At 43.5% G+C, this 27,885-nt stretch overlaps 2 protein-coding genes across 3 annotated transcripts in view; one reads left to right on the top strand and one right to left on the bottom strand.

Moving 5' to 3' along the window:
- rer1 (retention in endoplasmic reticulum sorting receptor 1) overlaps positions 1-4,557 on the top strand; it is a 52,523-nt gene extending 47,966 nt beyond the window's left edge. The window contains exon 7 of the mRNA XM_063033438.1: positions 700-4,557. Coding sequence (XP_062889508.1) covers positions 700-789 — 90 coding nt within the window. The 3' untranslated portion in view covers positions 790-4,557. The remainder of the gene's footprint in view (positions 1-699) is intronic.
- pex10 (peroxisomal biogenesis factor 10) lies at positions 4,523-25,778 on the bottom strand. Of its 2 annotated transcripts, none has more exons than XM_063033437.1 (7): positions 25,398-25,778; positions 23,552-23,671; positions 22,093-22,173; positions 17,874-18,271; positions 14,653-14,828; positions 11,918-12,050; positions 4,523-4,660 (listed from the first exon to the last, which is right to left on the bottom strand). In XM_063033437.1, the coding sequence occupies exons 2-7, from the start codon at positions 23,661-23,663 to the stop codon at positions 4,592-4,594; spliced, it is 969 nt and encodes a 322-aa protein (XP_062889507.1). In that variant the 5' UTR covers positions 23,664-23,671; positions 25,398-25,778; the 3' UTR covers positions 4,523-4,591. The 2 variants fall into 2 exon arrangements, with proteins under 2 accessions (XP_062889507.1, XP_062889506.1); XM_063033436.1 differs by having other exon boundaries at positions 25,217-25,778.
- Positions 25,779-27,885: the final 2,107 nt, after the last annotated feature.

The raw sequence follows: 27,885 nt of genomic DNA on the forward strand, positions 1-27,885 counted from the left end.
CACTCTGCCTAAAAAAAATTGCTTTTCTGCAAGTTGTATGTTTTAGTGCTTTGTGACTTGTAGAGAATTAAGAGCCAGTTTCTTCACAAAGAGGTTAGTTTCAATTCCACCTCATCAAATGATCCGACAACTTGACAGCTGTGCAGATACTAACAGCATCTGTACGTCTGTGTTGGCAACTTAAACCTGCCAACTTGGGTCAACTGGGACCAAGCCACAATGTTGGATTAGATGGGGGATGTCAGCTCAGTCCCTTTGGTCACAGCCTCTGTCTGTGCTAAGCTGATTCTACAGTCTGGGTCTCTGATATAGAGACTTTTGTGTGGAGGAGGTTGGAAATCAAAAATGAAAACAACTATTTGGGAGTATTGCACTGGGACTGATAATGAAAATGTGCACATGGTATGACAAATTCTGGAATTATTCAGAAGATTAGATATCATCTTCAGGGAGAAAATAATTCAGGTGTGATGCATCTTCAAAGTAGATTTTCACAGTCTTCACTAGCTTGTCTTTGAAAAGCTTTGTGAAAGTCACAAAATTGACCTTCGATAACATTAGAAGGGACTGGTCTGAAGAGGTTTTGAATGGTATTTGATAATCATGTGATCATAATCTCTGGAATGGAAGGGGTTCTGTGTGGGAAATTGTTCTGAGATGTCAGTCTTCTTTTATTTTCTCTTCTGCCCTTTTAAACAGCACATGATCAAGTACAGATATCTACCATTCACGCATGGGAAAAGGATATACAAGGGGAAGGAGGAATCCTCAAAAGCATTTGCCAGTTAGAGAACATGCTACTTGGCACTCCAGGATTATTTTCTCCCGCCTCTTTACATATAAATATTGGACAATAATCGCAAGTCACGTGACTTTATTATTATCATGTTTGGTCCAACCTCTCGGAAGGGTACATTTTAGAAGGTGATTTAGTTTTGAGATTATCTTTTGGCGCTGAGACTTTGTCTTTATAAAATGCAAACACTTTTTCCTGACCATTTTGATTTAATTTATAGGTGACTTCATTGAAATCTCTCTTTTGATTGTATACTGTATATGCCAGTTGCTTCAAATGTACTTTCACTTGTGTCATTTGGGGAAAAAAATTAAAATATCAACCCCCCTGCTCTTTACTAAAATAGATTTTATTTCAAAAATATGATTACCCAAATTATAGAAGCTTTTGGCAAGATACTGTTGCAGTATTATGATACAATGTTGAATAGTTGGATAAGGCACAGCTCTCTGCTTCATTTACAGGTCCTAACAAGGTATTGAAAGCTTTCACTATTGAGGTGTGGGGTTTGGAAGAGAGGGTGATGGCATTGGTGAATCAGAGATTTTAAGTATCCGAGTTACAAGATGGGTGAAGTAAACCTCGCAGCCTTTGAAAGCTGTATTGTAGGAATCAAGCAATATAAGATCCCTTTCTCCTACTATTTTAAATCCAAGAATCAATTTTAAAGAAATTGACATCTAGATACTATCATTGAACTTTAAATCTATCAGGCCAGATATTAGTGATTGAGAATGAATCAAATGTAATTAAAGTTTTATGATATGCACTCAAGGTTCTGAGCTTTGAACTTGGATCTGTAACAACTCGCAAGATCCTTGTGCCTGGAATGTGGCTTTGTTCTGTTCTTTAAGCTACTAAAGCTATCAGTTTTCACATATACCAGCAGGAGGTGGTTTAAGCTTCATCAAAGTTCCAATATTATACTTGGAGACAGCTGTGCTTACAACAACTCACAAGCTTGCTGTCAGGAAATGAGGAGACAAGTGGATTGCAGAACATTGAATGCATGCTCCTAAGGGGTTAGAAGACTGAAATAACAAACTATCAATGTTCCTGAGCTTTGGCATTTAATTGGCCTAATCACTGGGACTCTGAGGTAGTAGTTGAGTAAGATGGTGGAATAGGGCAATAAGTACATATAAATAGGTTGTGAATGAGCAGCAAGTCAGGACCATTATTGGATTAAGCATTTGAAATTAAACTCCAGCTCTCTTTGGGAGTCTGTTGCTGCACTGTTGGTTGAAGCAGCACTAGGGGGTGCTCCTGGTCTACACAACAGCCAGAGATGCCTCCTGTACTCTGGTGATTGCCGGATGGGAAGTACGTACCCACGAGTTTGCGCTGTTTTTGGCCAAATGGCCAGTTGAGGCATGTGTGTAATGCCTGGCAAATTGAGTTGATCCATTTGATCATTGGTGATCTAGTAGACCAACATCTTCAGTTCAACACATTCGGGAAAATCAGAGTTTAAAACGCAGCTGATTGTTCCATCACCTTGTATGATTTTTGAGCTCATGACCCAGGATCGATGAGTTTTCCTAATTTATACCTTGCTGAACAAATAGGTTTGTGTGTCTATGTATGCGTAGGGTGATATGCATGTTATTCCCTCCTCAGTGTGTATAATTTGATTTAAAGCAGGGTTAAGATCGCAGAATATTTCTAGACTTTATATTTAAAAGTATGAGAAACAGTTCAACCCATACCCTTTCAGAATTCTCATTGTCTATGTGAACTATATAAAATGTGCATGTTGAACCTTGCTTAGCACCTGTGAAACATGTCAAAGTCACCCACAACCTAATATTTTCAGATTTTATTTACCATAGTTGAAGGAAGGTTCAGCATGTTGCACATGTCTAAGATGTGCTAGTCTAAAGGGTGTACTGCAAAGTTGAGAGAGCAAAATAATACATTGTGCCCAGAATGTTTATACAGAAGTTGCAAAGTTACTATTAAACTTGACTTCTTATTAAAATGTCAAATCTCGTTTGTCACCAATGGATTTGGATTGTTTTAATGTTGTGTTTTTGTTGTATTTAAAGGACAACAATCTTTTGGGAGATTTAAAATCCCACCATTAAATTTTTCCACATTCTCATTTTTGCCTGGCATTCCTTTTCTCACCTCCACACCTCACATTTTAGGATTTGGTGCTATAAAGTTTGGAGAAAGACAGTCCTGTTTTGAACAAGTTATTTATTATTCCCCTGGAATTCACTTGTGTATTTTTTAAAGCTCAAAAGTGTGCCAGAAATTAATGAATGAGGAATGTGGTCAAGCATTTCTGCTAAGAGATGTTTCAGGACATTGTATCCTCCTCCATCTCTAATACCCCACTACAGCGAGAAGATTGAACCACCTATGGGCGACAGGTAACCAGTATCAGAAATGTTGTCCTTGAACTTTTTTTTTACCCTGTGCCATGCCAGTAACCATTTGTAATGTCCCATATGTATTCAAACTGCACAAACTTCAGAACTTGAAATAAGACTCCGAATGAAAGAATAAGCTCAGCATTGCTGTGTAAGTGTGCTTGGAAACACCTTGCATTCCTTCATGATGAAGCAGCTTCAACTATGCTGAACAGGAACTGGAATTGAGATTCACTTTTGGTACAGGTTACTTGCTGCATCACACAAGATGCCCATTTTCTTCTATTTCAGTAACAAGACCCTGAAGCATTTTAGTTAGACTTGAGTCTTGGTTGCTGTTTCTTCAGTAAAGTTTCTGAACACTGTTTGAACTTTGGACTCACATCAATTATGCGGTGGTTACAAATCCAAAAATGTATAGGAAATGTATTGAGGTGCTTATTCCTGTAGTGATGTAATCCCTACATGATGATCTAGGTGAGGTTAATGCTTTAAAATTAAGAGAAAGGAGTCAATGGTGCATTTGTACAATTTTATATGAAACCAAATCACCAGACATTGTGCAAATAGGACACTTGCTGCATTCCATCAAACTTGTTAGCATTGATCCTGAGCACCATTCATGGAGAAATGCCTTTCTTCAATTAAAGCGGCACCTTGTGTTAGGGTTTACAAACTCATGATTTAGCATCACACATTAATGTTACATTTATTTTTACTTGTAATAAAAGTGAATAAAATAATTTGTAATGCTGTTTCTTCAGCCCTCTTCAGGCCGGGAAAACAAGTGAAAATTAAATTAATTAAATAAAAGAACTGGCCTGATAACTTAACTGTGTTTATTTATTTACATCACTATGCATTTTCCTAAAGGAATAGGAAATATGGTGAACATTTAAAAATATTTTTTTCATCCATTCCCATAATCTACTAGATCACAAAAGTCAGTTTGCGCACACCCAAATACGCATCAGTTCTTAGACCTAAAGCAGATGAGGGTAGTCTGCACTCAATGAGAGACTGAATAGTGCAATTTCAAATACATGGCCCCTTTCCCCCATTGCTTCCTGAGAAACAAATAACCTCCTAGGTTACAGATAAGGGAATAAAGGTGCATTAACTCATTTACAAATGATATTCTTTGTCCAAGACAATGTCAGCCATGAACTACAGTGTTCTTGGTATGGCTACCAAGAGATATAATTATTAGGTCCGTTTGTTCAAGTGGATTTACAATTTCATGTGATTTGAGTGGATATTGCCCAGACTAATTCTATTCAGGTAAAATGTCATAAAGAGAATCAGCATCACTTCAATTGAAGTGCTGACAGAAAACATCTTGTTACGGAAATTCCATGACTGGAAAATAATAGCTACTTCCTCTATCAATTGGCATATAAATGCAGGTTCTTTCCTCCTAAATGTAATGACGCAAGTAGATTAGTTTGTGCGGCTGGAATATCTCCCGGCAGAGAGGACATTCTGCCTGTAAATTAAAAGCAAACTGTTAAAATGACCATAAAATAACGTTGCTTTGTAATAATGACAGATGGAATTATTGGATAATAGGGATACAAACCAGACTAAAATAATACACAATACAAATCATAGACTATAAATAATATACAATGCTTTTTTCCCACGTCTGTGTTTTAAACCCTGAAACATCTTAAAATTGTGGCTCAATGATTGAGCTGGAGTCTGAGGTGAACTTGGATCCAATAGGAAACTAAGTGCTGGCACACAAGAGACGAAAGATGGAGCAAAAGCTGCTGGAAGAACTCAGCATCTGAGGGAAAAGGATAGTCAATATTTCAGGTTGAGACCCTGAGTCAGGAGACAAAACAATATGTGGAGCGGGGAGAGGGAGAGTCAGTGTTGTTTGATTCCTACTGTGGGTGACCAAAGTTAGTGGTAATCCTTTAGGTTTGGTCCATTGGAGGGCATGCCTGAGAGTCCATAGCAATAGGGGCTAGCGTGTGTTCAAAGTGAATTTATTATCGAAGTACATATATGTCACCATATACAACCCCGAGATTCATTTTCTTGCAAGCACACTCAATAAATCCATAGAAGTTGCAGGTCATTAGTATTGTTCTCCAGCAAGTACAAGATATAAAATCAGGAACAAACAGCAGGATATGCAACCAGATCATCGTACAAATAGCTATTCATTGGGGATGGAGAATGGGGGGGGGGGGAGGGGGGAGGGATGGTGGAAGAGGGAGAGCTTAAAATGAAGCCATGTGCAAATTTACATGAGGATAGTCAGTTCTACAAGTTAAATATGTGGCTTGGTGGTATAGAGGATAGGGATTGGTGATTCTTGGGACATTGGCACCAATATTAGCAAAAGTAATTGATATATTGGGACAGGACCTACTTAAACTGGGATTTTCATATTTAAGGACCAAATGTTTAACAGTATGACAACAAACAAAGAAGTGGTCAAACCATTTAAATGCAATTTAGACATGCGGCGTTAATGGAAATATATGGTCAAGTCAGTTGCCAATACAGTAAAATGACTCCTCCAACGATGGGAACTATGAACTCCCACATATCATTTAAGAGAATGGAAAATGACTGGAGTAGCCCTGTAGTAAAGGATCATGTGGAGCACAGGAATGATCTACTCCTAGAGGATTAGGAGATAATAAATGACAAGGGAAAAGATAATGCAATAACTGTGATAGGACTTTAATTTTCATATAAATTGGACAGATCAAGTTGACAAGCGTAATCTTGGAAATGAGTTTATAAAATGGATTTAAGCCAGCTTCCTAGAACAGTATGTAGGGGAATGAGCCAGAGTAGAGACAATTTTAGATCTTATACAAGAGTTAATTAGTAATCACACAACAAAAGATCTTTGGGGGAAATTATCATAACTCAATATGACAGAATAGAGTTTGATAGCCACATTCTTAAATCTAAAACTAGAATTTTAAATAAGGCTGATTACAAAGGAACTCTGCCATGGACAGTCCCAAGCCCAGCTGTGAAAGGAGGGGAAGAGTTAGGCATAGGGCTAGCCACCTCATCCCATAAAAACCCAGAGCTGCAGAAGTCCCAAAGATCACAGCCCTGGGAGATGAAGGGTCTTCAAAGACGGGCTACTTCTGGGGCCAACCTGAAAGACTGGCCCACAAGACAGAGTACTCTTTGAGCTGCTGATGGCGGCCTGTGCCCCAGTAGGGGTGATGAGTTTGACTGAAGAATTACAAAGGCATGAGAGCCAATCTTCAAAGTGGATCAGGAAAATAAAGTGGCAGATATGTATTTAAATAAATTTGAAAATTCTTAACAGGTCACATTCCACTGAGAAGTAGAACTGCTGCCTTTTCTCCCCGTGACCTTGTGGGTTTCCCCTGGGTGCTTTGGTTTCCTCCCACAGTCCGAAGACATAGCAGTTGGTGGGTTAATTGGACATTGTAAACCGTCCCGTGATTAGGCCAAGATTAAATTGGGGTATATGTGGCTCGAAGGGCATATTCCACACTGTATCTCAATAAAATAAATAAACTAAAAGTGTTTCATCTTTATTACCCAAGGAAGTAAAGGATAGCTGGAAAAAAAAAGAGCTGATGCTAGAAATCTATAAACACAGAAAATGCTAGAAATGCCTAACAGGTCAGTCAGTGTGAAGAGAGAGAAACAATAATGAGCATTTAAGGTCGACAACTTTTCATCAGGACAGTAATAAATTAGAAGATATAAATATTGCATGGATTATGGACACTTTCAAAAACAGCAAATTATAAAAATTATTTAAAAAGGTCAGAAATGGAAAAGTTACATACACTAATAAGAACTAAACTGGACTGAAAAATATGCAAGCATATAAATATAAACGTAATGAAGCAAATTGGGGGTAGGGATAGATTTGTTTAGAGGCTCTAAGAAAAAAATTATAACAAGGAATATGAAAAGGCTGATTTTAAACCCATCTGGCTTCATAAGAATGGGCACAAAAACACTGATTCACTGGTGAACCAAGGAGCTCTTAATAATTAGTTATTAATACTAGCAAAGAAAATCTAATGGCTCTAAAAGGTGACAAATGCCCTAGCCTGATAACTTACTGTACAACCCATGCTGAAAGAGATGCCTGTAGAGGTGATCTGGTTGTGATCTATTAAAATTTCCTAGACTCTGGAACCAACAGTCAAATAAGACCATAAGACAGAGGAGCGGAATTAAACCATTTGGCCCATCGAGTCTGCTCCGCCATTTCATCATGGCTGATCCATTTTCCCTCAGCCCCAATCTCTTGCCTTCTCCCCTTTTCCATTCATACCCTGACTAATCAAGATTCTGTCAATCTCTGCCTTAAATATACCCGATGACTAGGCCACCACAGCTGCCTGTGGCAATGAATTTCACAGGTTCACCACTCTCTGGCTAAAGAAATTCCTCCCCATTTTCATTCTAAATGGATGTCACTCTATTCTGAGGCTGTTCCCTTTGGTTTTAAACTCCCCCAACATAGGAAACAGCCTCTCCACATCCACTCTATCAAGAACCTTTTAACATTCGATAGGTTTCAATGAGGTCACCGCTCTTCTGGGTTCCAGTGAACAGAGAACCAGAGCCATCAAATGCAGCAGCTCTGTTCACAAAAGGATGGATGGTGAACATAGGGGACAACCAGCCAGTGACTCCAACAATTACTGTCAGGAAAATCCTGGAATTCATTACCAAAAAAGTGATAAAAGAGCACTTAGAGAAGTATAACGTGAGGTCACAAGGTTTCGTGGAAGTGAATTGACCTTGATACATTTATAGAGTTGTTTTGAGGATTATCTTGCAGTGGATAAAAGAATGTGAATAAAATATACATGCATTTTCAAACTGCATTACGTAAAGTGCCAGGTACAAAAATAGTCTCACAAGAGCTAACCTTGATACCAAATTTAAGTATGAATGGAGGATCAGTTATTGAACAAAAGCAGAAGGAACAGGGTGGCTCAGTGATTAGAGCTGAAAGCTTCGCTATTTCAATCAGCATAAATGAATTCCTTGAAATAAAATCTAACATTCCCATTGACTTCCAGAATTACTGGCCCATGATCAAAGTCGAGAAGGAAGGGATGATATTTAGTGGCTTGCATCAGTGGTTCACAGAAGCAGCAGAGACATGGACCTCTTCATAAATTATACCATAGAACCATAGAAACTACAGCACAGAAACAGGCCCTTTGGCCCTTCTTGGCTGTGCTGAACCATTTTCTGCCTAGTCCCACTGACCTGCACACGGACCATAACCCTCCATACACCTCCCATCCATGTATCTGTCCAATTTATTCTTAAATGTTAAAAAAAGAACCCGCATTTACCACCTCGTCTGGCAGTTCATTCCATACTCCCACCACTCTCTGTGTGAAGAAGCCCCCGCTAATGTTCCCTTTAAACTTTCCCCCCTCACCCTTAACTCATGTCCTCTGGTTTTTTTCTCCCCTTGCCTCAGTGGAAAAAGCCCGCTTGCATTCACTCTATCTATACCCATCATAATTTTATATACCTCTATCAAATCTCCCCTCAATCTTCTACGCTCCAGGGAATAAAGTCCTAACCTATTCAACCTTTCTCTGTAACTGAGTTTCTCAAGTCCTGGCAACATCCTTGTAAACCTTCTCTGCACTCTTTCAACCTTATTTATATCCTTCCTGTAATTTGGTGACCAAAACTGAACACAATACTCCAGATTCGGTGGTGCCTTATACAACCTCATCATAACATTCCAGCTCTTATACTCAATACTTCGATTAATAAAGGCCAATGTACCAAAAGCTCTCTTTACGACCCTATCTACCTGAGACGACACTTTTAGGGAATTTTGTATCTGTATTCCCAGATCCCTCTGTTCCACTGCACTCCTCAGTGCCTTACCATTAACCCTGTATGTTCTACGTTGGTTTGTCCTTCCAACATGCAATACCTCACACTTGTCAGTATTAAACTCCATCTGCCATTTTCCAGCCCATTTTTCCAGCTGGTCCAAGTCCCTCTGCAGGCTCTGAAAACCTTCCTCACTGTCTACTACACCTCCAATCTTTGTATCATCAGCAAACTTGCTGATCCAATTTACCACATTATCATCCAGATCATTGATATAGATGACAAATAACAATGGACCCAGCACTGATCCCTGTGGCACACCACTAGTCACAGGCCTCCACTCAGAGAAGCAATTCTCTACCACCACTCTCTGGCTTCTTCCATCGAGCCAATGTCTAATCCAATTTACCACCTCTCCATGTATACCTAGCGACTGAATTTTCCTAACTAACCTCCCATGCGGGACCTTGTCAAAGGCCTTACTGAAGTCCATGTAAACAATATCCATTGCCTTCCCTTCATCCACTTTCCTGGTAACCTCCTCGAAAAACTCCCAACAGATTGGTCAAACATGACCTACCACGCACAAAGCCATGTTGACTCTCCCTAATAAGCCCGTCTATCCAAATGCTTGTAGATTCTGTCTCTTAGTACTCCTTCCAATAACTTACCTACTACTGATGTTAAACTCACCGGCCTATAATTTCCCGGATTACTTTTCGATCCTTTTTTAAACAACGGAACAACATGAGCCACTCTCCAATCCTCCGGCACTTCACCCGTAGACAGCGACATTTTAAATATTTCTGCTAGGGCCCCCGCAATTTCAACACTAGTCTCCTTCAAGGTCCGAGGGAACACTCTGTCAGGTCCCGGGGATTTATCCACTTTAATTTTCCTCAAGACAGTAAGTACCTCCTCCTTTTCAATCTGTACAGTTTCCATGGTCTCACTACTTGATTCCCTCAATTCCATAGATTTCATGCCAGCTTCCTTAGTAAATACAGACGCAAAAAACCTATTTAAGATCTCCCCCATTTCCTTTGGTTCCGCATAAAGCCGACCACTCTGATCTTCAAGGGGACCAATTTTATCCCTTACAATCCTTTTGCTCTTAATATACTTGTAAAAGCTCTTTGGATTATCCTTCACTTTGACTGCCAAGGCAACCTCATGTCTTCTTTTAGCCCTCCTGATTTCTTTCTTAAGTATTTTCTTGCACTTCTTATACTCCTCAAGCACCTGATTTACCCCCTGTTTCCTATACATTTCATACAACTCCCTCTTCTTCTTTATCAGAGTTGCAATATCCCTTGAGAACCAAGGTTCCTTATTCCTATTCAATTTGCCTTTAATCCTGCCAGGAACATACAAACTCTGCACTCTCAAAATTTCCCCTTTGAAGGCTTCCCACCTACCAATCACATCTTTGCCAGAGAACTACCTGTCCCAATCCATGCTTTTTAGATCCTTTCTCATTTCTTCAAATTTGGCCTTCTTCCAGTTCAGAACCTCAACCCTAAGACCAGATCTATCCTTGTCCATGATCAAATTGAAACTAATGGTGTTATGATCACTGGATCCAAAGTGGTCCCCTACACAGACTTCTGTCACTTGCCCTAATTCGTTACCTAACAGGAGGTCCAATATTGCATCCCCTCTATATCCCATCCTATTTATGGAAGAGGCTGTGATTGCCACTTCGGCCTCATTGGACATTTAGAACTGAGATAAGGGTACTCATCTAAAGAAAACTTAACTTTTGGAAATTCTCCATCCCAGAGGGCTGTAGATGTTCAGTCGGTATGCAGATACAAGGCCGAGATTAACAGATCTTTGGAATTCAGGAGAATCAGAATCAGGTTTGCTAAGTGAAATTTGTTGTTTTATAGAAGCAATATAAAAATACTTTGTTACAATTAGAAATATAAAACGTAAATAAATAGTGCAATAAGAGAGCAAAATAGTGACGGAGAGTTCATGGACTGTTCCGAAATCTAACGGTGGGGGGAAGGAAACCGTTCTTGGAACATTTCAGCAGCACACACAAAATGCTGGTGAACGCAGCAGGCCAGACAGCATCCATAGGAAGAAACACAGTCAACGTTTCGGGCCAAGACCCTTCGTCAGGACTAACTGAAGGAAGAGTTAGTAAGAGATTTGAAAGTGGGAGGGGGAGGGGGAGATCCAAAATGATAGGAGGAGACAGGAGGGGGAAGGATGGAGCCAAGAGCTGGGAAGTTGATTGGCAAAAGGGATGCAAGGCTGGAGAAGGGAGAGGATCATAGGACGGGAGGCCTGGGGAGAAAGAAAGGGGGAGGGGGGAGAGGAGCACCAGAGGAAGATGGAGAGCAGGCAAGGAGTTATTGTGAGAGGGACAGAGAGAGAGAAAAAAGGGGAAAGCAATAAATAAATAAATAAGGGATAGGGTAAGAATGGGAGAAGGGGCATTAACGGAAGTTAGAGAAGTCAATGTTCATGCCATCAGGTTGGAGGTTACCCAGACGGAATAGAAGGTGTTGTTCCTCCAACCTGAGTGTGGTTTCATCTTGACAGTAGGGGAGGCTGTGGATAGACATATCAGAATGGGAATGGGATGTGGAATTAAAATGTCTGACCACTGGGAGATCCTCCTTTCTCTGACGGACAGAGCGTAGGTGTTCAGCGAAACGGTCTCCCAGCCTGCGTCAGGTCTCATCAATATATAGAAGGCTGCACCGGGAGCACCGGACGCAGTACATCACCCCAGCCGACTCACAGATGAACTGTCGCCTCACGTGGTATCTGGATACCATGGTTTACATTGAACTACTGTTAAAATGTTCCTTGTGTGTCTCATACCTTAGGGCTTTAATGAGTTAAAGGCATTATGCAAATACAAATGTTTGCTGTATCTGCCCACCTTGGTATTGCACCATTCCGTGATGCACTCCCAGCAGAAGAGGTGGCCACATGGAGTAGCTGTCGAGTGCCTTCGTTCTTCCAAACACAGAATGCACCGGGAACTGCGGACTGGGAGGTCCTGGGAGGAATTTCTGTAAGGGAAAGTAGTAAACCTCTTGGCAAAGCAAAGCTTCCATCAGTTAATAAAAAACATTCAAAACTTAAAAATAACTGCACTTATAAAACTACATCCTCTCTGTTCTATAATATAATTATATTTCCACATTTATAATACCCAATAAAATTAAATTCACTGTGCTGCTCCATTACCGGAAACGTTGCTGAATTTTGAAAGACAGGAACTGATATTTTAAAAGTACTTCCAATGTTTGATATCAAAGCAAGACTACTTTTACTTGTAGTCCAAAAAATCTCCAGTGAATTTCTTCAATTCCAGTCCAATTAAGAGTTAGTTACCAAATGAGCTATGACTGGGTTTACTGGCAGGATTCGTGCGTGGCTGGATGTGAGAGTAGGACATGAAGTAGTGAGTAGTAGGTCATTTTGCCTCCTGAGCCCACTCCACTATTCATTACGATCACATCTGATTTAAGTTTTCCCAGCTACATCCATTACCCTTGATTATCTCACTGATTAAGAATCCACTTTATATGCTTTTCTCAATCTACGTGAAGACTACTATTACCCATGATGAGTGCATGACTCTTTTTATGAGCCTCCATTGCTTGTCTGACACTCTCTGCTACTCTATGGCTGCTGACTGGCAGCTTATAGATTACTCCTATTTATTTTTGTTTGTTTTAACTCCACCCAAATAGACTTTTGTAAGCTTGGATCATCTCTCACGTGTATACTTAGAACAATACAGCATAGGAAAAGGCCATTCAGCCCACAATGTTGTGCTGAACCAGCTAAAAAGGAAATCAAATACCCAAATACTAATCCCTCTTAACTACACCATGTCCATATCCCCTCCATCTTCCTTACATCCACGTGCCCATCCAAACATCTCTTAAAAGCTAATACATTTACCTCTACCACCAAATCAGACAGTGCATTCCAGGCATCTATGACTCTTGACTAAAAAAAACTTACCTCTCACATCCTACCGCTTCTCACTTTCAATGCATGCCCTTTGGTATTAGACATTTCTACTCTCTGGTATTAGAAATTTCTACCCTGGGGAAAAGATGCTTCCTATCTACTCTATATATGCCTCTTACAACCTTATAAAACTCTTTCAGATTTCCCCTCAGCCCCTGTCACTTCAGAGAAAACAACCCAAGTTTATCTAGCCTCTCATGAACCATGCTCTCTAAACCAGGCAGCATCCTGGTAAACCTCTCCTGCACCCTTCCTATAGTAGGGCAACTAGAACTGTATGCAGTACTCCAGATGTGGCCTAACCACAGCTTTATAACATTGCAACCTAACCGCTTGACTTTTGAACTTCACCTCTATTAACAGAGCGACCTTGTCAGGTTTACACAAATGGCTGAACTTCCACAGCAACACCCAACTCTCCACTATATCTCATCATTGTCCCTGAACTCTCAAGCACAACTACCACGCAAGACAGGCAGGGAGAAAGCAAACCAGTGTCTAAAAGAAAAGCTAGTGACTTCAAGATTCGGTGATCACATGGTCTGGGTTGGATTCCACTGTTGTATGAAGGGATCCCTCCACTATTAAAGATGAGGTGTTGAACAAAAACTCTTTAAAATATTCTTTTGCATGACTATAAAATAAAGCAGGGAACTCTTGCCTGAGGTGGTGATTAATATTTATTGCATAACCAATCCAAAAGGCAGGATGCCTGGCCGCTTTCACTGTCTGACATGAAGGGCAGGATACCCATTTCAGTTTGAATTCCCATTCTGACATGTCTGTCCATGGCCTCCTCTACTGCCATGATGAGCCAAACTGAGGTTCAAGGAGTAAGACCTCATATTTCATCTAAATAGCCCAATCCCGATGGTATGAACATTCCATAACTTACAATAACTTCTCCCCTCTCCCCCTTCTCTCTTCTTCCATTCCCCATTCCGGTCACCCACTCATCCCTTTTCATCTCCTCACCTGCCTTCCTCCTTCCCTTTCTCCCACGGTCGATTGTCCTCTTTTACAGGATTTCTTCTTCAGCCCTTTACCCCCTTCCACCTATCCATTACCAGCTCCCTACTTTATCTCCCCTCCTCCCCAATGGTCTCACCTATCACCTGCCAGCTTGTACTCCTTACCCTCCCCCACCTTCTTATTCCAGCTTTTGCCCTCTTCCTTGCTAGCCCTGATGAAGGGTCTCAGCCTGAAACGGCAACTGTTTATTCCCCTCCATAGATGCTGCCTGACCTGCTGAGTTCCTCCAGCGTTGTGTGCGTTCCACCCTGATTATCCGGGCAGTTACCAGTCACAATCGATTGGCTTCTGAATTTCTTATAACAGTGATACTTCAAATTATCTCTATGGTTATAAACCACTTTGGAAAGGACAGAGATCGTTACAGGTGCTGCTTGTATGCAAGTATTTTCTTTTGTTGAACAAGATAACAGCGTGCTAAACACAAGTTAAATATGGGTAGTCTGGAGGCAATGCTCAGTATATATCCAGCAGAATATTTGAATATGGCATTAATTTTAAAGTAAAATTGCTCACAGCCGCTCAGCAATTGGCATAATTGCATTGATTGAAACAGCGTTGACTACTCGGCAGTGAAATGAGAAGTCGTGGCCATACCTTGAGCATGGAAGATTGCGATGAAGTTTCCACTCTTGCCGGGCACGCTGCCTCTGCCTGTGGCTGTTAACCTGCATGACAACCATTAGGGCCAACTGCAGCAAGGAGATCTTCCCGAGCAATTCGTAACTCCACCGGATTCCAGCACTGTCACGGAACAGACCACGCACACACAGCTACGAAACACCAATGGAAATTCTTCAGTAAAGTGGCAGAATTAAAATAAACAAACCACACATCATTGCCACTTGCAGGTACTATGTGTACACATTCCATTGGACACATACAGGACCACACTTTAGCTGTAAAGAATGCCCAGCCACATCAAGTGCACATTTAACAACCAAAGATCAGAATTCATAACTACATGTGATAGGACTGAGAGGAGGTGGGCAATTAAGCAGCTAACAGGAGGCAGAGATAAAATAACATTTTCATCCTCAACAATGACAGGACTAGTATGCGAGTGCTGAAGAGAAGCCTGAAGAATTCTTAACTATGTTCAGACATCCTCGAGATCTCTCCCATCACAGAAACCATTATAGAAATTACAAATAAAAACAAAACTGATGGAAACACCCAGGTCAAGCAACAGCTGTGGAAAGAGAATCAGTTAACGTTTCAGGTTGAAGACCCTCTGTGCTGGGGTACAACAGCAGTTCGAGTTTGGTTATCCTGTAGCAGATGATTCAATCTGTCAGAAACTCACCAAAGCCCTCTCACCAGCAAAGTCATCAAGGCAACGAAATGACAATACAGTGACAAGATCCAGACACAACTCTCCACCAACAACACAAGCAAGGCCTGCACACCATTGCAGACTTCAAAGCTAAGCGCAGTGGTGCTGCCAACATCGCTGCCTCTCTCCCAGATGAGCTAAATCTTTTTTTACGCTCAGTTCGATATCGGCAGCACTGAGCCCCTGCTGCCGAAGCGACCGGCACCTTGGTCATCTGTGAGGCTGAAGAACGCAGGTGTTTCCAACGAGTGGACAGTCGCAAGGCTGCGGGACCGGACGGCATCCCAGGGTGAGTACTCAGGATGTGCACGGCACAACTGGCAGGAGTGTTTACAGACATTTTTCATCTCTCCCTCTCCCAGTGTAGAGTGCCCTTCTGCTTCAAGACATCCACCATTGTCCCTGTACCTAAGAAGACCAAGGTAACATGTCTGAACGACTGGCGCCTTGTCGCAGTCACCTCAACGATAATGAGAAGCTGGTCATGGACAACGTCTGCAGCATGCTGCACCCACACTGGACCACCTACTTGGACTACAGTTCAGCATTCAATACCATAACGCCCTCCAGGCTTTGCAAGAAGCTCAGACCTCTTCACCCTGTCTTGTGCAGTTGGATCCTTGACGGTAGGAGGTAAGAGTGGGCTCCCTCACCTCTGTCCCTCTGACTCTCAACACAGGTGCCCTTCAGGGTTGTGTATTAAGCCCCTCTTTTACTCTCTGTATACCCATGACTGCGTCGCCACCCACAGCTCCAATCTGCTAATTAAATTTGCTGATGATACTACATTGATTAGCCTTATCTCAAATAATAACGAGGCAGTCTACAGAGAAGCGGTCATCACCCTGACATAGTGGTGTCAAGAAAACAACCCATCCCTCAATGTTGCAAGAACAAAGGAGCTGGTTGTGGATTACAGGAGGAATGGAGACAGGCTAACCCCTATTGACATCAATGGACCTGGGGTTGAGAGGGTGAACAGCTTTAAGTTCCTCGGCATCCACATCACCAAGGATCTCACATGGACTGTACACACCGGCTGTGTAGTGAGAAAAGCACAATAGTGCCTCTTTCACCTCAGACAGTTGAAGAAATTTCATACGAGTCCCCAAATCCCAAGGACTTTCTACAGGGGCACAATCCTGACTGGTGTATCGCTGCCTGGTATGGGTCCCTCAATTGCAGGACTCTGCAGAGAGTGGTGCGGACAGCCCAGTGCATCTGTAGATGTGAATTTTCCATGATTCAGGGTATTTACACAAACAGGTGCATAAAAAGGGCCCAAAGGATTATTGGGGACCCGAGTCACCCCAACCATAAACTGTTCCACCTGCTACCATCCGGGAAGTGGTACCAAACACACCGCAGTTCACTCAGGCTACCAAGACATCACCTCCCAAACCTGCAATCTCTTCCTCCAAGAACAATGGTAGCAGGTGCACCACTACCCGTATGCTTCCCTTGCAAGTCACAGTCCGTCTTTATTTTCAGACCTTCAGAACTGTGGGGAGACATTCACCAGAGCAGCTGAAGTTTGAGATAGCTCATCAGCACCTTCTCCTGCACAGTTAGGGATGGCAATAAACGGTGGCCTTGCCTATGATTCTCAGAACCTCCCCAATAAAAGCAATACTTAATTTGAAGAAGAACCCTTCTTGTCTACAATGTAGGGCCATAAAACACAGAACAGTACAGCACAGTACGGGCCCTTCGGCCCATGATGTTGTGCCTATCATTTAACCTACTCCAAGATCAATCTAACGCTTCCCTCCTACATAGCCCAACATTTTTCTTTCATCCACGTGCCTATCCAAGTCTCAAATGTCGCTAATGTATTTGCCTATTCTACCAACTCTGGCAGTGTGTTCCACACACTTACCACTCGGTAAAAAGCTACCTCTGACATTCCCACCTACATTTTGCTGTAAACACCTCAAAATCATGGCACCTGGTATTAGCCATTTAGCAACGGCCGTGCAGCAGTCAGCGCGACGCTATTACAGCTTGGGGCATCCGGAATTTGGAGTTCAATTCTGTAAGGCGTTTATATGTTCTCCCCATAGTCCAAAAACAGATTGGTTACTAGGTTAATTGGTCATTGTAAACAGTCTCGTGACTAGGCTGGTGCTAAACGGGTGGGTTGCTGGGTGGTGTGGCTCCTTGGGCTGGAAGAACCTGTTCTGCATATGTATCTTTAAAGAAATAGTATTTCCATAGAGAAAAGTTTTCTCAGTCTATGCCTCTTATCATCTTGTATACCAACCACTATTAAGGTCTTCTTTCGTCCTCCTAAGCTCCAAAGAGTAAAACCATAGCTTTCCTCATAAGGCATGGTGTTCAATCCAGGCAACATCCTGATAAATCTCCTCTGCACCTTCTCTAAAGCTTCCCACATCCTTCCTGTGATGAGGTGACTAGAACTTTCTACACCTTCTGGTATATTGCCTACTGATCTTAGTGGACCGACACAGAAACGACTTACATAGGTGATGTTGGTAAGTCTTTTGGCGATGTGGTAGAAAGCACCATTGAGGTAGAAGATGCCCAGGTGCAAGCGGTGCAGCACGGAGATCATCTGTCGCAGAACGTAGATTGCCTGCAGCAACACTTTCCTCTGCTGCTCGGACAGGGCACCAACTTTACTCTGAAGCCACTGCGAGACCCTGGGCTGTACCAGCACCCATCTGCTCTCCAGTGCGCAGACGCCCTCGCTCTCAGCTTGCAGGTCCAACTCCAGGCGGTTTAGCCCCCGGTCCAGCAGGTAAGGAACACAGGTGTGAAGGATGATGAGAACTGCCCGCCTGACTCGGGAAGGCACCCGCCGCCCACTGGAGTCCACCTGGATGATGTTCACATACTCCTCACCCAGTGTCTGATAACCTGTACAGAGGGGGCACAACAATTAACTGGAAACTTGTAATCACCAACACCAAATACTTGCATTTGTATAGCATCTGAAATGTACAAAGACATGCAAGATATTTCAAAGGTTAAACCCAAACACACCCAAAATCATACACCATACATCAAAGTTGCTGGTGAACGCAGCAGGCCAAGCAGCATCTATAGGAAGAGGTGCAGTCGACGTTTCAGGCTGAGACCCTTCGTCAGGACTAACTGAAGGAAGAGTGAGTAAGGGATTTGAAAGCTGGAGGGGGAGGGGGAGATGCAAAATGATAGGAGAAGACAGGAGGGGGAGGGATGGAGCCGAGAGCTGGACAGGTGATAGGCAAAAGGGGATACGAGAGGATCATGGGACAGGAGGTCCGGGAAGAAAGACAAGGGGGGGGTGACCCAGAGGATGGGCAAGAGGTATATTCAGAGGGACAGAGGGAGAAAAAGGAGAGTGAGAGAAAGAATGTGTGCATAAAAATGAGTAACAGCTGGGGTACAAGGGGGAGGTGGGGCCTAGCGGAAGTTAGAGAAGTCAATGTTCATGCCATCAGGTTGGAGGCTACCCAGACGGAATATAAGGTGTTGTTCCTCCAACCTGAGTGTGGCTTCATCTTTACAGTAGAGGAGGCCGTGGATAGACATGTCAGAATGGGAATGGGATGTGGAATTAAAATGTGTGGCCACTGGGAGATCCTGCTTTCTCTGGCGGACAGAGCGTAGATGTTCAGCAAAGCGGTCTCCCAGTCTGCGTCGGGTCTCACCAATATATAAAAGGCCACATCGGGAGCACCGGACGCAGTATATCACCCCAGTCGACTCACAGGTGAAGTGATGCCTCACCTGGAAGGACTGTTTGGGGCCCTGAATGGTGGTAAGGGAGGAAGTGTAAGGGCATGTGTAGCACTTGTTCCGCTTACACGGATAAGTGCCAGGAGGGAGATCAGTGGGGAGGGATGGGGGGGACGAATGGACAAGGGAGTTGTGTAGGGAGCGATCCCTGCAGAATGCAGAGAGAGGGGGGAGGGAAAGATGTGCTTAGTGGTGGGATCCCGTTGGAGGTGGCGGAAGTTACGGAGAATAATATGTTGGACCCGGAGGCTGGTGGGGTGGTAGGTGAGGACCAGGGGAACCCTATTCCTAGTGGGGTGGTGGGAGGATGGAGTGAGAGCAGATGTACGTGAAATGGAGGAGATGCGTTTAAGAGCAGAGTTGATAGTGGAGGAAGGGAAGCCCCTTTCTTTAAAAAATGAAGACATCTCCCTCATCCTAGAATGAAAAGCCTCATCCTGAGAGCAGATGCGGCGGAGACGGAGGAATTGCGAGAAGGGGATGGCGTTTTTGCAAGAGACAGGGTGAGAAGAGGAATAGTCCAGATAGCTGTGAGAGTCAGTAGGCTTATAGTAGACATCAGTGGATAAGCTGTCTCCAGAGACAGAGACAGAAAGATCTAGAAAGGGGAGGGAGGTGTCAGAAATGGACCAGGTAAACTTGAGGGCAGGGTGAAAGTTGGAGGCAAAGTTAATAAAGTCAACGAGTTCTGCATGCGTGCAGGAAGCAGCGCCAATGCAGTCGTCGATATAGCGAAGGAAAAGTGGGGGACAGATACCAGAATAGGCACGGAACATAGATTGTTCCACAAACCCAACAAAAAGGCAGGCATAGCTAGGACCCATACGGGTGCCCATAGCTACACCTTTAGTTTGGAGGAAATGGGAGGAGCAAAAGGAGAAATTATTAAGAGTAAGGACTAATTCCGCTAGACGGAGCAGAGTGGTGGTAGAGGGGAACTGATTAGGTCTGGAATCCAAAAAGAAGCGTAGAGCTTTGAGACCTTCCTGATGGGGGATGGAAGTATATAAGGACTGGACATCCATGGTGAAAATAAAGCGGTGGGGGCCAGGGAACTTAAAATCATCGAAAAGTTTAAGAGCGTGAGAAGTGTCACGAACATAGGTCGGAAGGGATTGAACAAGGGGTGATAAAACAGTGTCGAGGTATGCAGAAACGAGTTCGGTGGGGCAGGAGCAAGCTGAGACAATAGGTCGGCCAGGACAGGCAGGTTTGTGGATCTTGGGTAGGAGGTAGAAACGGGAAGTGCGGGGTGTGGGAACTATAAATCATACACCACCATGTTTTATAATCACACAAGCCAACAAAATGGGGTTGTATTTAATCCACCCACTGTCAGCAACTGAATGGCAGATCAAACCTGAGGGGGCAAAATGATCCACATCAGCAGCTGTCAAGGCCATGAAGGACAACCCTAAACTCCAGGGTACGGGGACTGGCAGGGTCCAGATGCATTTCAGATTTTAAGTAGACTTCGCCGAGCTGGGCACAGCAAGTTTATTGTCATGTGCACAAGTACAGTGAGGAACAGGTACAGTGTATAACTTGTGTGCAGCAGCATCACGGGCACATGGATACAGACAACACACAAAATAAAAATTATAAACAAATTACACCTGACAGTGAACAGAGGAAAGAAAAACTCTGCAAAACAAGATAGTGCAAGAAAAAAACCATTCAGTGATGAGTGTGTAGGGCTCTCAGTAATACTAGACGGACTATTAACTGTTAATCGCTTATTACCAAAATGGCTTCCCTGAGGTGTTATATTAAAATGGCCTCTTGTACTGTTAACTGCTGAGCAAGGGGTTCTCTGTAACAGCAATGTTTGGGTTATACAAATGTGATAATGGAAACTGTATTTATTTGTTAGCCAATGGAAGTCATGTTCTGTTATCTTGTATACGTGTGCTGAGTTGAGGAGCGCGGGCTTTCTCGGGAGGCAAGCAGAGAGGACGGACGTGTGAGGAACGGACAGCGGTTCCAGGACGGCGGATACCGGACCTCGGGGGTTCAGAGGGCGGCCGGAATCTCGGAAGGACGTTGAGGATGGAATCGGAGGCGTGAGCTCCAACATATTAAAATATTATGTGCACGAGACTGATAAGTTATCTATGTAACACACATAAAAGTTGCTGGTGAACGCAGCAGGCCAGGCAGCATCTCTAGGAAGAGGTGCAGTCGACGTTTCAGGCCGAGACCCTTCGTCAGGACTGATTGGCCTGCTGCGTTCACCAACAACTTTTATGTGTGTTGCTTGAATTTCCAGCAGCTGCAGAATTCCTGTTGTTTGAGTTACCTATGTAGAGCCTTCTCTATTAGTTGTTGCTACTAACCCATCACCAAAAATTTGCTATAAAGTACAATTCTTTACTCGCTCTTTGTATATTGTTTCATATTTGTGTCGTGGCTGATCATTGGGCGACTCACACTGTATCCGCACCAAAGCATTTGCACTGTTTGGCGGGGTTGACGGCTATTCACCCTAGGCAACGGGAGTCAGTGGGGCAAAGGCCTTTACAAGTGCAAGAGGTGGTTCGTTGTGTTGCTATCCTGAGGTAGGATTAGGGTGGTGGAGGTCCATTCACAAAGCTGACAGGTGTAGGACAGCAGTTGTTCTTGAACCTGATAGTGTGGGACTTCAGCCTTCTACACCCCCTTCCCACCAGTGGCAGTGAAAAGACAGCATGACCCAGATGAAGCAGTGCGCCTACAACATACATGGACACACGGCTGAAATCCGGGAGTCATGGAAAACTATGCAAGTTAACATTAACGCACTAGCATGGAAACAAAAGGGACAGCAAACCAAAAGGTTTAAAAGAGCATTATAAGGAGCAGATACACTGTTTAGTAGAAAGGTCCATGTGATTTTTATTTTAAGCAGAAACAATGATGCAACAGACGTCAATTCAAAACAAAACTCCAAGCAATATCCAGCAGTAACTGAACCTGACCTGCTAATGTTGTTAGAGAAAAGTACGTCAACTCTGCCAGCAATTCTATCTCCTTTCTCCATTCCAACCACCGCCTGGCACCTGTACAAAGGAATCAGCAAAGTTAACCGCAAATTTCTTGATCTGAAGCACACAGGACATGTTGGTAAAATATACACAGCGAGCAAGACACATACTCCTGGGTGCAGGAATTGATTATTCTTGGGTTCAAGAGTGGGGCAGCACATTCAAATGCAGGGTGTGGACAAGTTCTTCAAAAATTTGGATATAATGTCCAAAAACAAAAGGGAAACCAATGAGATTGTGATGTAACAGAACATGAGGTGGGAACAGGATTAGATTGCAGAAAAAGAAGGGAATTGAATCGGAGTTGGCTATTGGTGCACACATCGAAATACACCAGGACAGGGTTGGGAATTATTTGTGGCACCAACAGTTATTTTAATTAAAAGTGCTGTGAGGAGAAGAGATGCTCAGTTCCAAGCAACAAGACAAAGCAAAGTGAACCCTAACCTTAACAGTGGTGGGAGAAAAAAAGACTATCCATTGCACACAAGAGATTTTAGAGATGCTGGGAATCTTGAGCTACACACACACAAAGTGCTGGAGGAACTCAGTCAGTCAGCATCTATGGAGGGGAATAAATTGATGTTTTGGGCACAGGGCCTTCATCAGGACTAGAAAAGAAGAGGGCAGAAGCCAGAATAAACGGGGAGGGGAGGGGAGGGGAGGGGAGGGGAGGGGAGGGGAGGGGAGGGGAGGGGAGGGGAAGGAGTACAAGCTGGCAGGTGATAGGTGAACCCAAGTGAGGGCAGGGGGAAGGTGTGTGGTGGAGGAGGGATGAAGTACGAAGGTGGGAGGTGATAGGTGAAAGAGTAGAAAGACTGAAGGAGGAATTTTTTCTTTAAGGAGAGGACAACCTGAACGTGGCCTCACAAACACAAGAAAAACTGCAGATGCTGGAAATCCAAAGCAACACACACAAAATGCCACAATGAGGCCACATTCAGAAAATGCTGGAGGAAGCCTGCTTCTCAGCATTTTCTGAATGTGGTGGTGAAGAGCCATGTTGGAACGAGAAGCATCCTGCCTCAACACCATCTCAAAATAAATCAGGAGACTCGCAAAATTAAAAGTTAGACAAACCATTGAAAAGCTCCAGAATCTGAGACCAGCCCAATCAGGATAGTTTTTTTTTCCTTTCCCACCATTGTCAAGGTTGGGGTTCACTTTGCAATCTGTCCCTGTACCCTGGCTACCCAATCAAAATTATTGCAAAAGCCTGACCTTATTGTTAGTCAACCTTGAATCAGGATACTGAAAGTGAAAGAATTAGTTGGAAAAAATGAATCTCCCCAAGTTTGTTCTTGCACATATCTAAAGCAATGAGCTTCAGTGGGTTATGTTTTCTTCTTCACCTCCCCCAACGCTTGGCCCCAGCCCCCACAGGTGACCTCACCAGCAAAGATCTGGAAAACATCATTGGCACAGCTCCGCAGTGAGTTTAGGTAGTACTCATCCTTCTGGTTGGAACGAATGAAATGCGGCTGGTTCACTGGCAGCACAGGCATCCCAGATCCTACAGAAAAGAACATTACAAACATGCATCACCCTGAAAATGAACCAGGCTACACACAAGCCAGGGCTTTGGTTTAATTCTGTGCAGAGCTTCAAGTCATAGCTAAGATCACCTTTTTCCACATTCATCACTGCTTGCCCACATTATTCACTGTTCACACCTTCATACACATCCTTATTCTCTCCAGACTTGACCATTCTAGTTTCCTCTTGGATGACCTCCCCCATACTACTTCCACAAACTTTGTTACCCATATCCTAAATCACAGAAGATCTGTCCACCCAACATCTCTGTGCTTATTCTTCAGTGGCACCCAGTTATCAATTTTACAATCCTTCCATGATCTTCACTCGAATCTTATCAAGCCTTCTAATAACCTTAGTATGAGATTGTTGCCATGTGAAGTATTATGACTGCAGTTTAGATGAACATGAGTTGACCACAATGGGATATGAAAGATTCCAAGAAGCATCGACACCTGCTGAAACCATTTTCTCTAGTTGCAGAGTACAGAACTAAAAAATTGCCTGCAGTTTAAAGCTAGGTGAGAAATGAAGAAAACTTTCTTTAAAGTTGTGAATTTTCTTTCATCATTTTCTCTTACAACATTGGAGACCATTTGGCCCACAGAGCCTATACTGGCTCTCAAAGCTATCCCTTCCCCTCATACCCCATCCGTTATTTATTTATATACACACATTCTTTCTCTCTCTCCTTTTTCTCCCTCTGTCCCTCTCACTATACCCCTTGCCCATCCTCTGGGCTTCCCCCTCCCCCTTTTCTTTCTCCCTGGGCCTCCTGTCCCATGATCCTCTCATATCCCTTTTGCCAATCAACTGTCCAGCTCTTGGCTCCATCCCTCCCCCTCCTGTCTTCTCCTATCATTTTGGATCTCCCCCTCCCCCTCTCAAGTCTCTTACTATCTCTTCTTTTAGTTAGTCCTGACGAAGGGTCTCGGCCCAAAACATCCACTGTACCTCTTCCTAGAGATGCTGCCTGGCCTGCTGCGTTCACCAGCAACTTTTATGTGTGTTGCTCCATTCCATTGCCTGTTCTCTTAAAAATAACTCCATCCTGATTCTTCTACCACCCACCACACCAACGCTCTCCTGACCAATTAGCAACGGATTTTGGATGTGGGAGGAAAATGGATTACCCAGGGAATGTGCAATCTTTATCCTGACAGCACCAGACATCATGATTGAGCCTGGGTCACTGGAACTGTGAGGCAGCAGCACCATCCCCAAGCTCCCATCAGGAGTGGCAGTCTCTTGCATATTTCCAGTATCTGTAGTCTTCCTTGCATCTCCAAGTACACCCATCGCCTACTTAGACCCCTGATTTTAAGTACTTTAACTGCCCCAACACGCTACGGATGCTTCATCATTCCAGCTATTTAGAACCCAAAGGGAGTCAAAGACTACAGAGATGACATGGGAAAGCCTGAGATCCATCAGGATGTTCGATGAAAAATAGAATGAACTCTAGGGGCTGTGCAACCTCACTGTTCCTAAATATGCAAACAATATTTCATGAACTCCTCACCTGTTGCTCAGACACTAGCGGTGAACACTCAGCTGTGGGACCCAAGCCAGAGATCTTTCTTTTTAAACTTTCCTTCTTGGAGATTGTTTGGCTAAGCTTTCAGAGGACTCAGTGTCAAATTTTGTCTAACTTATACTCTGACAAGGCTTCTGCGAGACTTCGGCTCCATTGAACCTCCTACCTCAGGGCTCTTCCATCAAGGGCGGTGGATGAGGGGAGTGGGATGTTGAAGGGATGTCTTCTCGGGAGCTGGTATACTAATGACCCCTTCTGCCTCACCGGTGCCGATGGCTGTAACTGCAATGTCCCCCAGCCTCCAGAACTGAGGAACTCCCAGCCTGGCCCTACATCAGGGGAGCAGCCTCCCGGATCTACTGAACGCCGAGCACCCGGATCTGCTGAAAGTCCGGCCCCAACAGCAGGCACCCGGATCTGCCGAACACCGGCCGAGCCGCTACAGCGAACACCCCGATCTGCTGAACGCCGGCCGGGCCGCAACAGCAGACTCCCGGTCCCGCTTCCCCAGAGCTTCGTCTCAGCGCCGAGTTCCAACACCGTGTCCTTCCCGTACAATCCCAACCAACCAATCAATTAGCTCGGAAAAAAATAAACAACCAATCAGTACGTAAATGAACACCTGCGCACCAACCAACCAATAAATTAGCCCTTCATTAAAAACAACCAATCAGTACGTAAATAAGCTCTTGCGACCCAACCAACTGGCCAAACAACGTGGAACTCAACTAACCAATCGAAGCGAAAACCCACCGATCAATCAGCGCGGAATCCAACCAATCAAACAGCGCAAAAAAAAACTGAAGCAGCGCGGTTGTTTTGGCGGTTCGCCGAAGATCAGGATGTGGAAATAAAGGAAGAAGTAAGCTAGGAAGGAGGAGGGGAAAATCTGTTTAAAACAAAAAATCACGGAATTATTTGAGGCACAAATTGGACTTTTCTCTCCAGAGCAGAGTATTCTAGAAGTAGAGGACATAGGTTTAGGGTGAGGGGGTTTGGTAAATTCTGAGGATGGTGGTTGGGATCTGGAATGCATTGTCCTGAGTGCATGGAGGAAGCAGGTACTCTCACAGCATAAAACGTCTACACACTTGAATCGCCAAAGCATAGAAGGTTTAAGGTCAAATGCTGGTAAATAGCAGTAATAGAGATAGGTATTTGATAGCATGGATGAGGTGGGCTGAATGGCCGTGCCTCTACGCCGTGACTCTCACTTTTGAGTCTATTTAGCACCTGTTGTGGATATGTGAGTGTACCTGGCGATAGAAGGGCACTCGTCACTGGAGTTATTGTATTTAAATACCTGATGGTTGGGGCCTGTATCTGTGCTGTATGATTTTATGACATATTCATGTACATTTCAGGAATAACAATTCCAAAACATTCTTGTGCGTAAAACCACGAGAAGTGGACTACCTATGGACTGCAGAAGAAATTAAAGTTAGCATTAAATCCAAGGGAAAGGCTTGCTTATAAAGTTACTTGCAGTGAGCAAGGAGTGTTTTTGAATTCATCAAAGAATTGCTAAAGAAAAGGAAAATATAATAGAAATGCAGCATGCAATAACAAAAATGAATGTAAGAACTTCTAAAGGGAAATACTGGTGAGGGCAAAGGAATGTCCTTTCCAAAGAGAAACAGAAGAATTTATAATGAAATTTATGGAATGCCAGTGGAATTGAACATTTTTTTCTGTCTTTACTGAAGGAGATTTTAAAAATCTCCCAAAAGTTCTAGAAAACCTAAAGTCTCATGCAAGTGAGGAAGTTAAAAAAAAGAGAAAATAAATGCTGCTAGCTGAGTTAAGGGGTCTGGAATTAGATAAATTTAGAAGACCTGATTAACTGCATCGGAAATTTTGAAAGCAGTCACTGTGTTGATTCTGAATGCTCTGGTTATCATCTTCCAGATATAGGAATGTTTCCTGAGCCCACCACAGGGAACGGTGGCTGGCCCCAACTATTCACAATTTATATCTGGTTGAGGAGAGCAAGTGTAATATTTCTAATTTTTTTGGTGTCATGAGACCAAGTAACTGGTGATGAGGATGAAAACAGCTTTATGGGGTATAGGTAAGCTAACTGAGTGGGCAATAACATTACTAGTTGTGAAAAACAGATTATTTTCTTTGGTGGAAAAAAGGAAATGCAGATTATTTTTTAAAATAGTGTGAGACTGAGAAATGTTCAAATGGACCTGGGTTCCTTGTACACAGGTCACTGAGAGTTAATATGTAGGTGCAAAAATAATCACAAAGAGAAAGGGTATGTTGCCATTCATTGTTTGATGGATGGGAGGAGGCGATAGCAGCATGCCGTGCGTGCGCAGCCCTCCAGTGAAAAATGATATCGTTTCCATTAAGTAGGGGCCGTGGACAATTCTGATTTGATGGAGACGGACGTGAAAGTACAGAGGAACATCTGGAAGAATTTCTGAAACGCCCGTTGGCTGCTGTCGTTACTGCGTGGTCGAGAATCTTTCGGAGGGAAGGCCTCAAAATCCCCGCTTTGCCTGCTGTTGGCGACCGAGAAGGAGGTCGAATCGTTCGGATAGAGATGGCGTTCAGTACTCGGTGTCGGACAGCTGATCAGAACTCGAAGTTTTCGGATGACTCAGAGTCGGACCGTGGTCGGGTATGGCAGGGAGAGTTTTTCT

This window comes from Mobula hypostoma, chromosome 25 (genome assembly GCF_963921235.1).
Source record: "Mobula hypostoma chromosome 25, sMobHyp1.1, whole genome shotgun sequence".
Classification (NCBI taxonomy): domain Eukaryota; kingdom Metazoa; phylum Chordata; class Chondrichthyes; order Myliobatiformes; family Myliobatidae; genus Mobula; species Mobula hypostoma.

Bases quoted from the DNA above. Each gene is read 5' to 3' on its own strand.
- pex10 (XM_063033437.1), bottom strand. From the start codon at position 23,663: ATGCCTGTGCTGCCAGTGAACCAGCCGCATTTCATTCGTTCCAACCAG. The intron at 18,272-22,092 runs GTCAGGTTCAGT...CCCTCTGTACAG, and splicing joins TTCTCTAACAACATTAGCAG to GTTATCAGACACTGGGTGAG. The intron at 14,829-17,873 runs GTAAGTCGTTTC...GGTGTTTCGTAG, and splicing joins GACTTACCAACATCACCTAT to CTGTGTGTGCGTGGTCTGTT.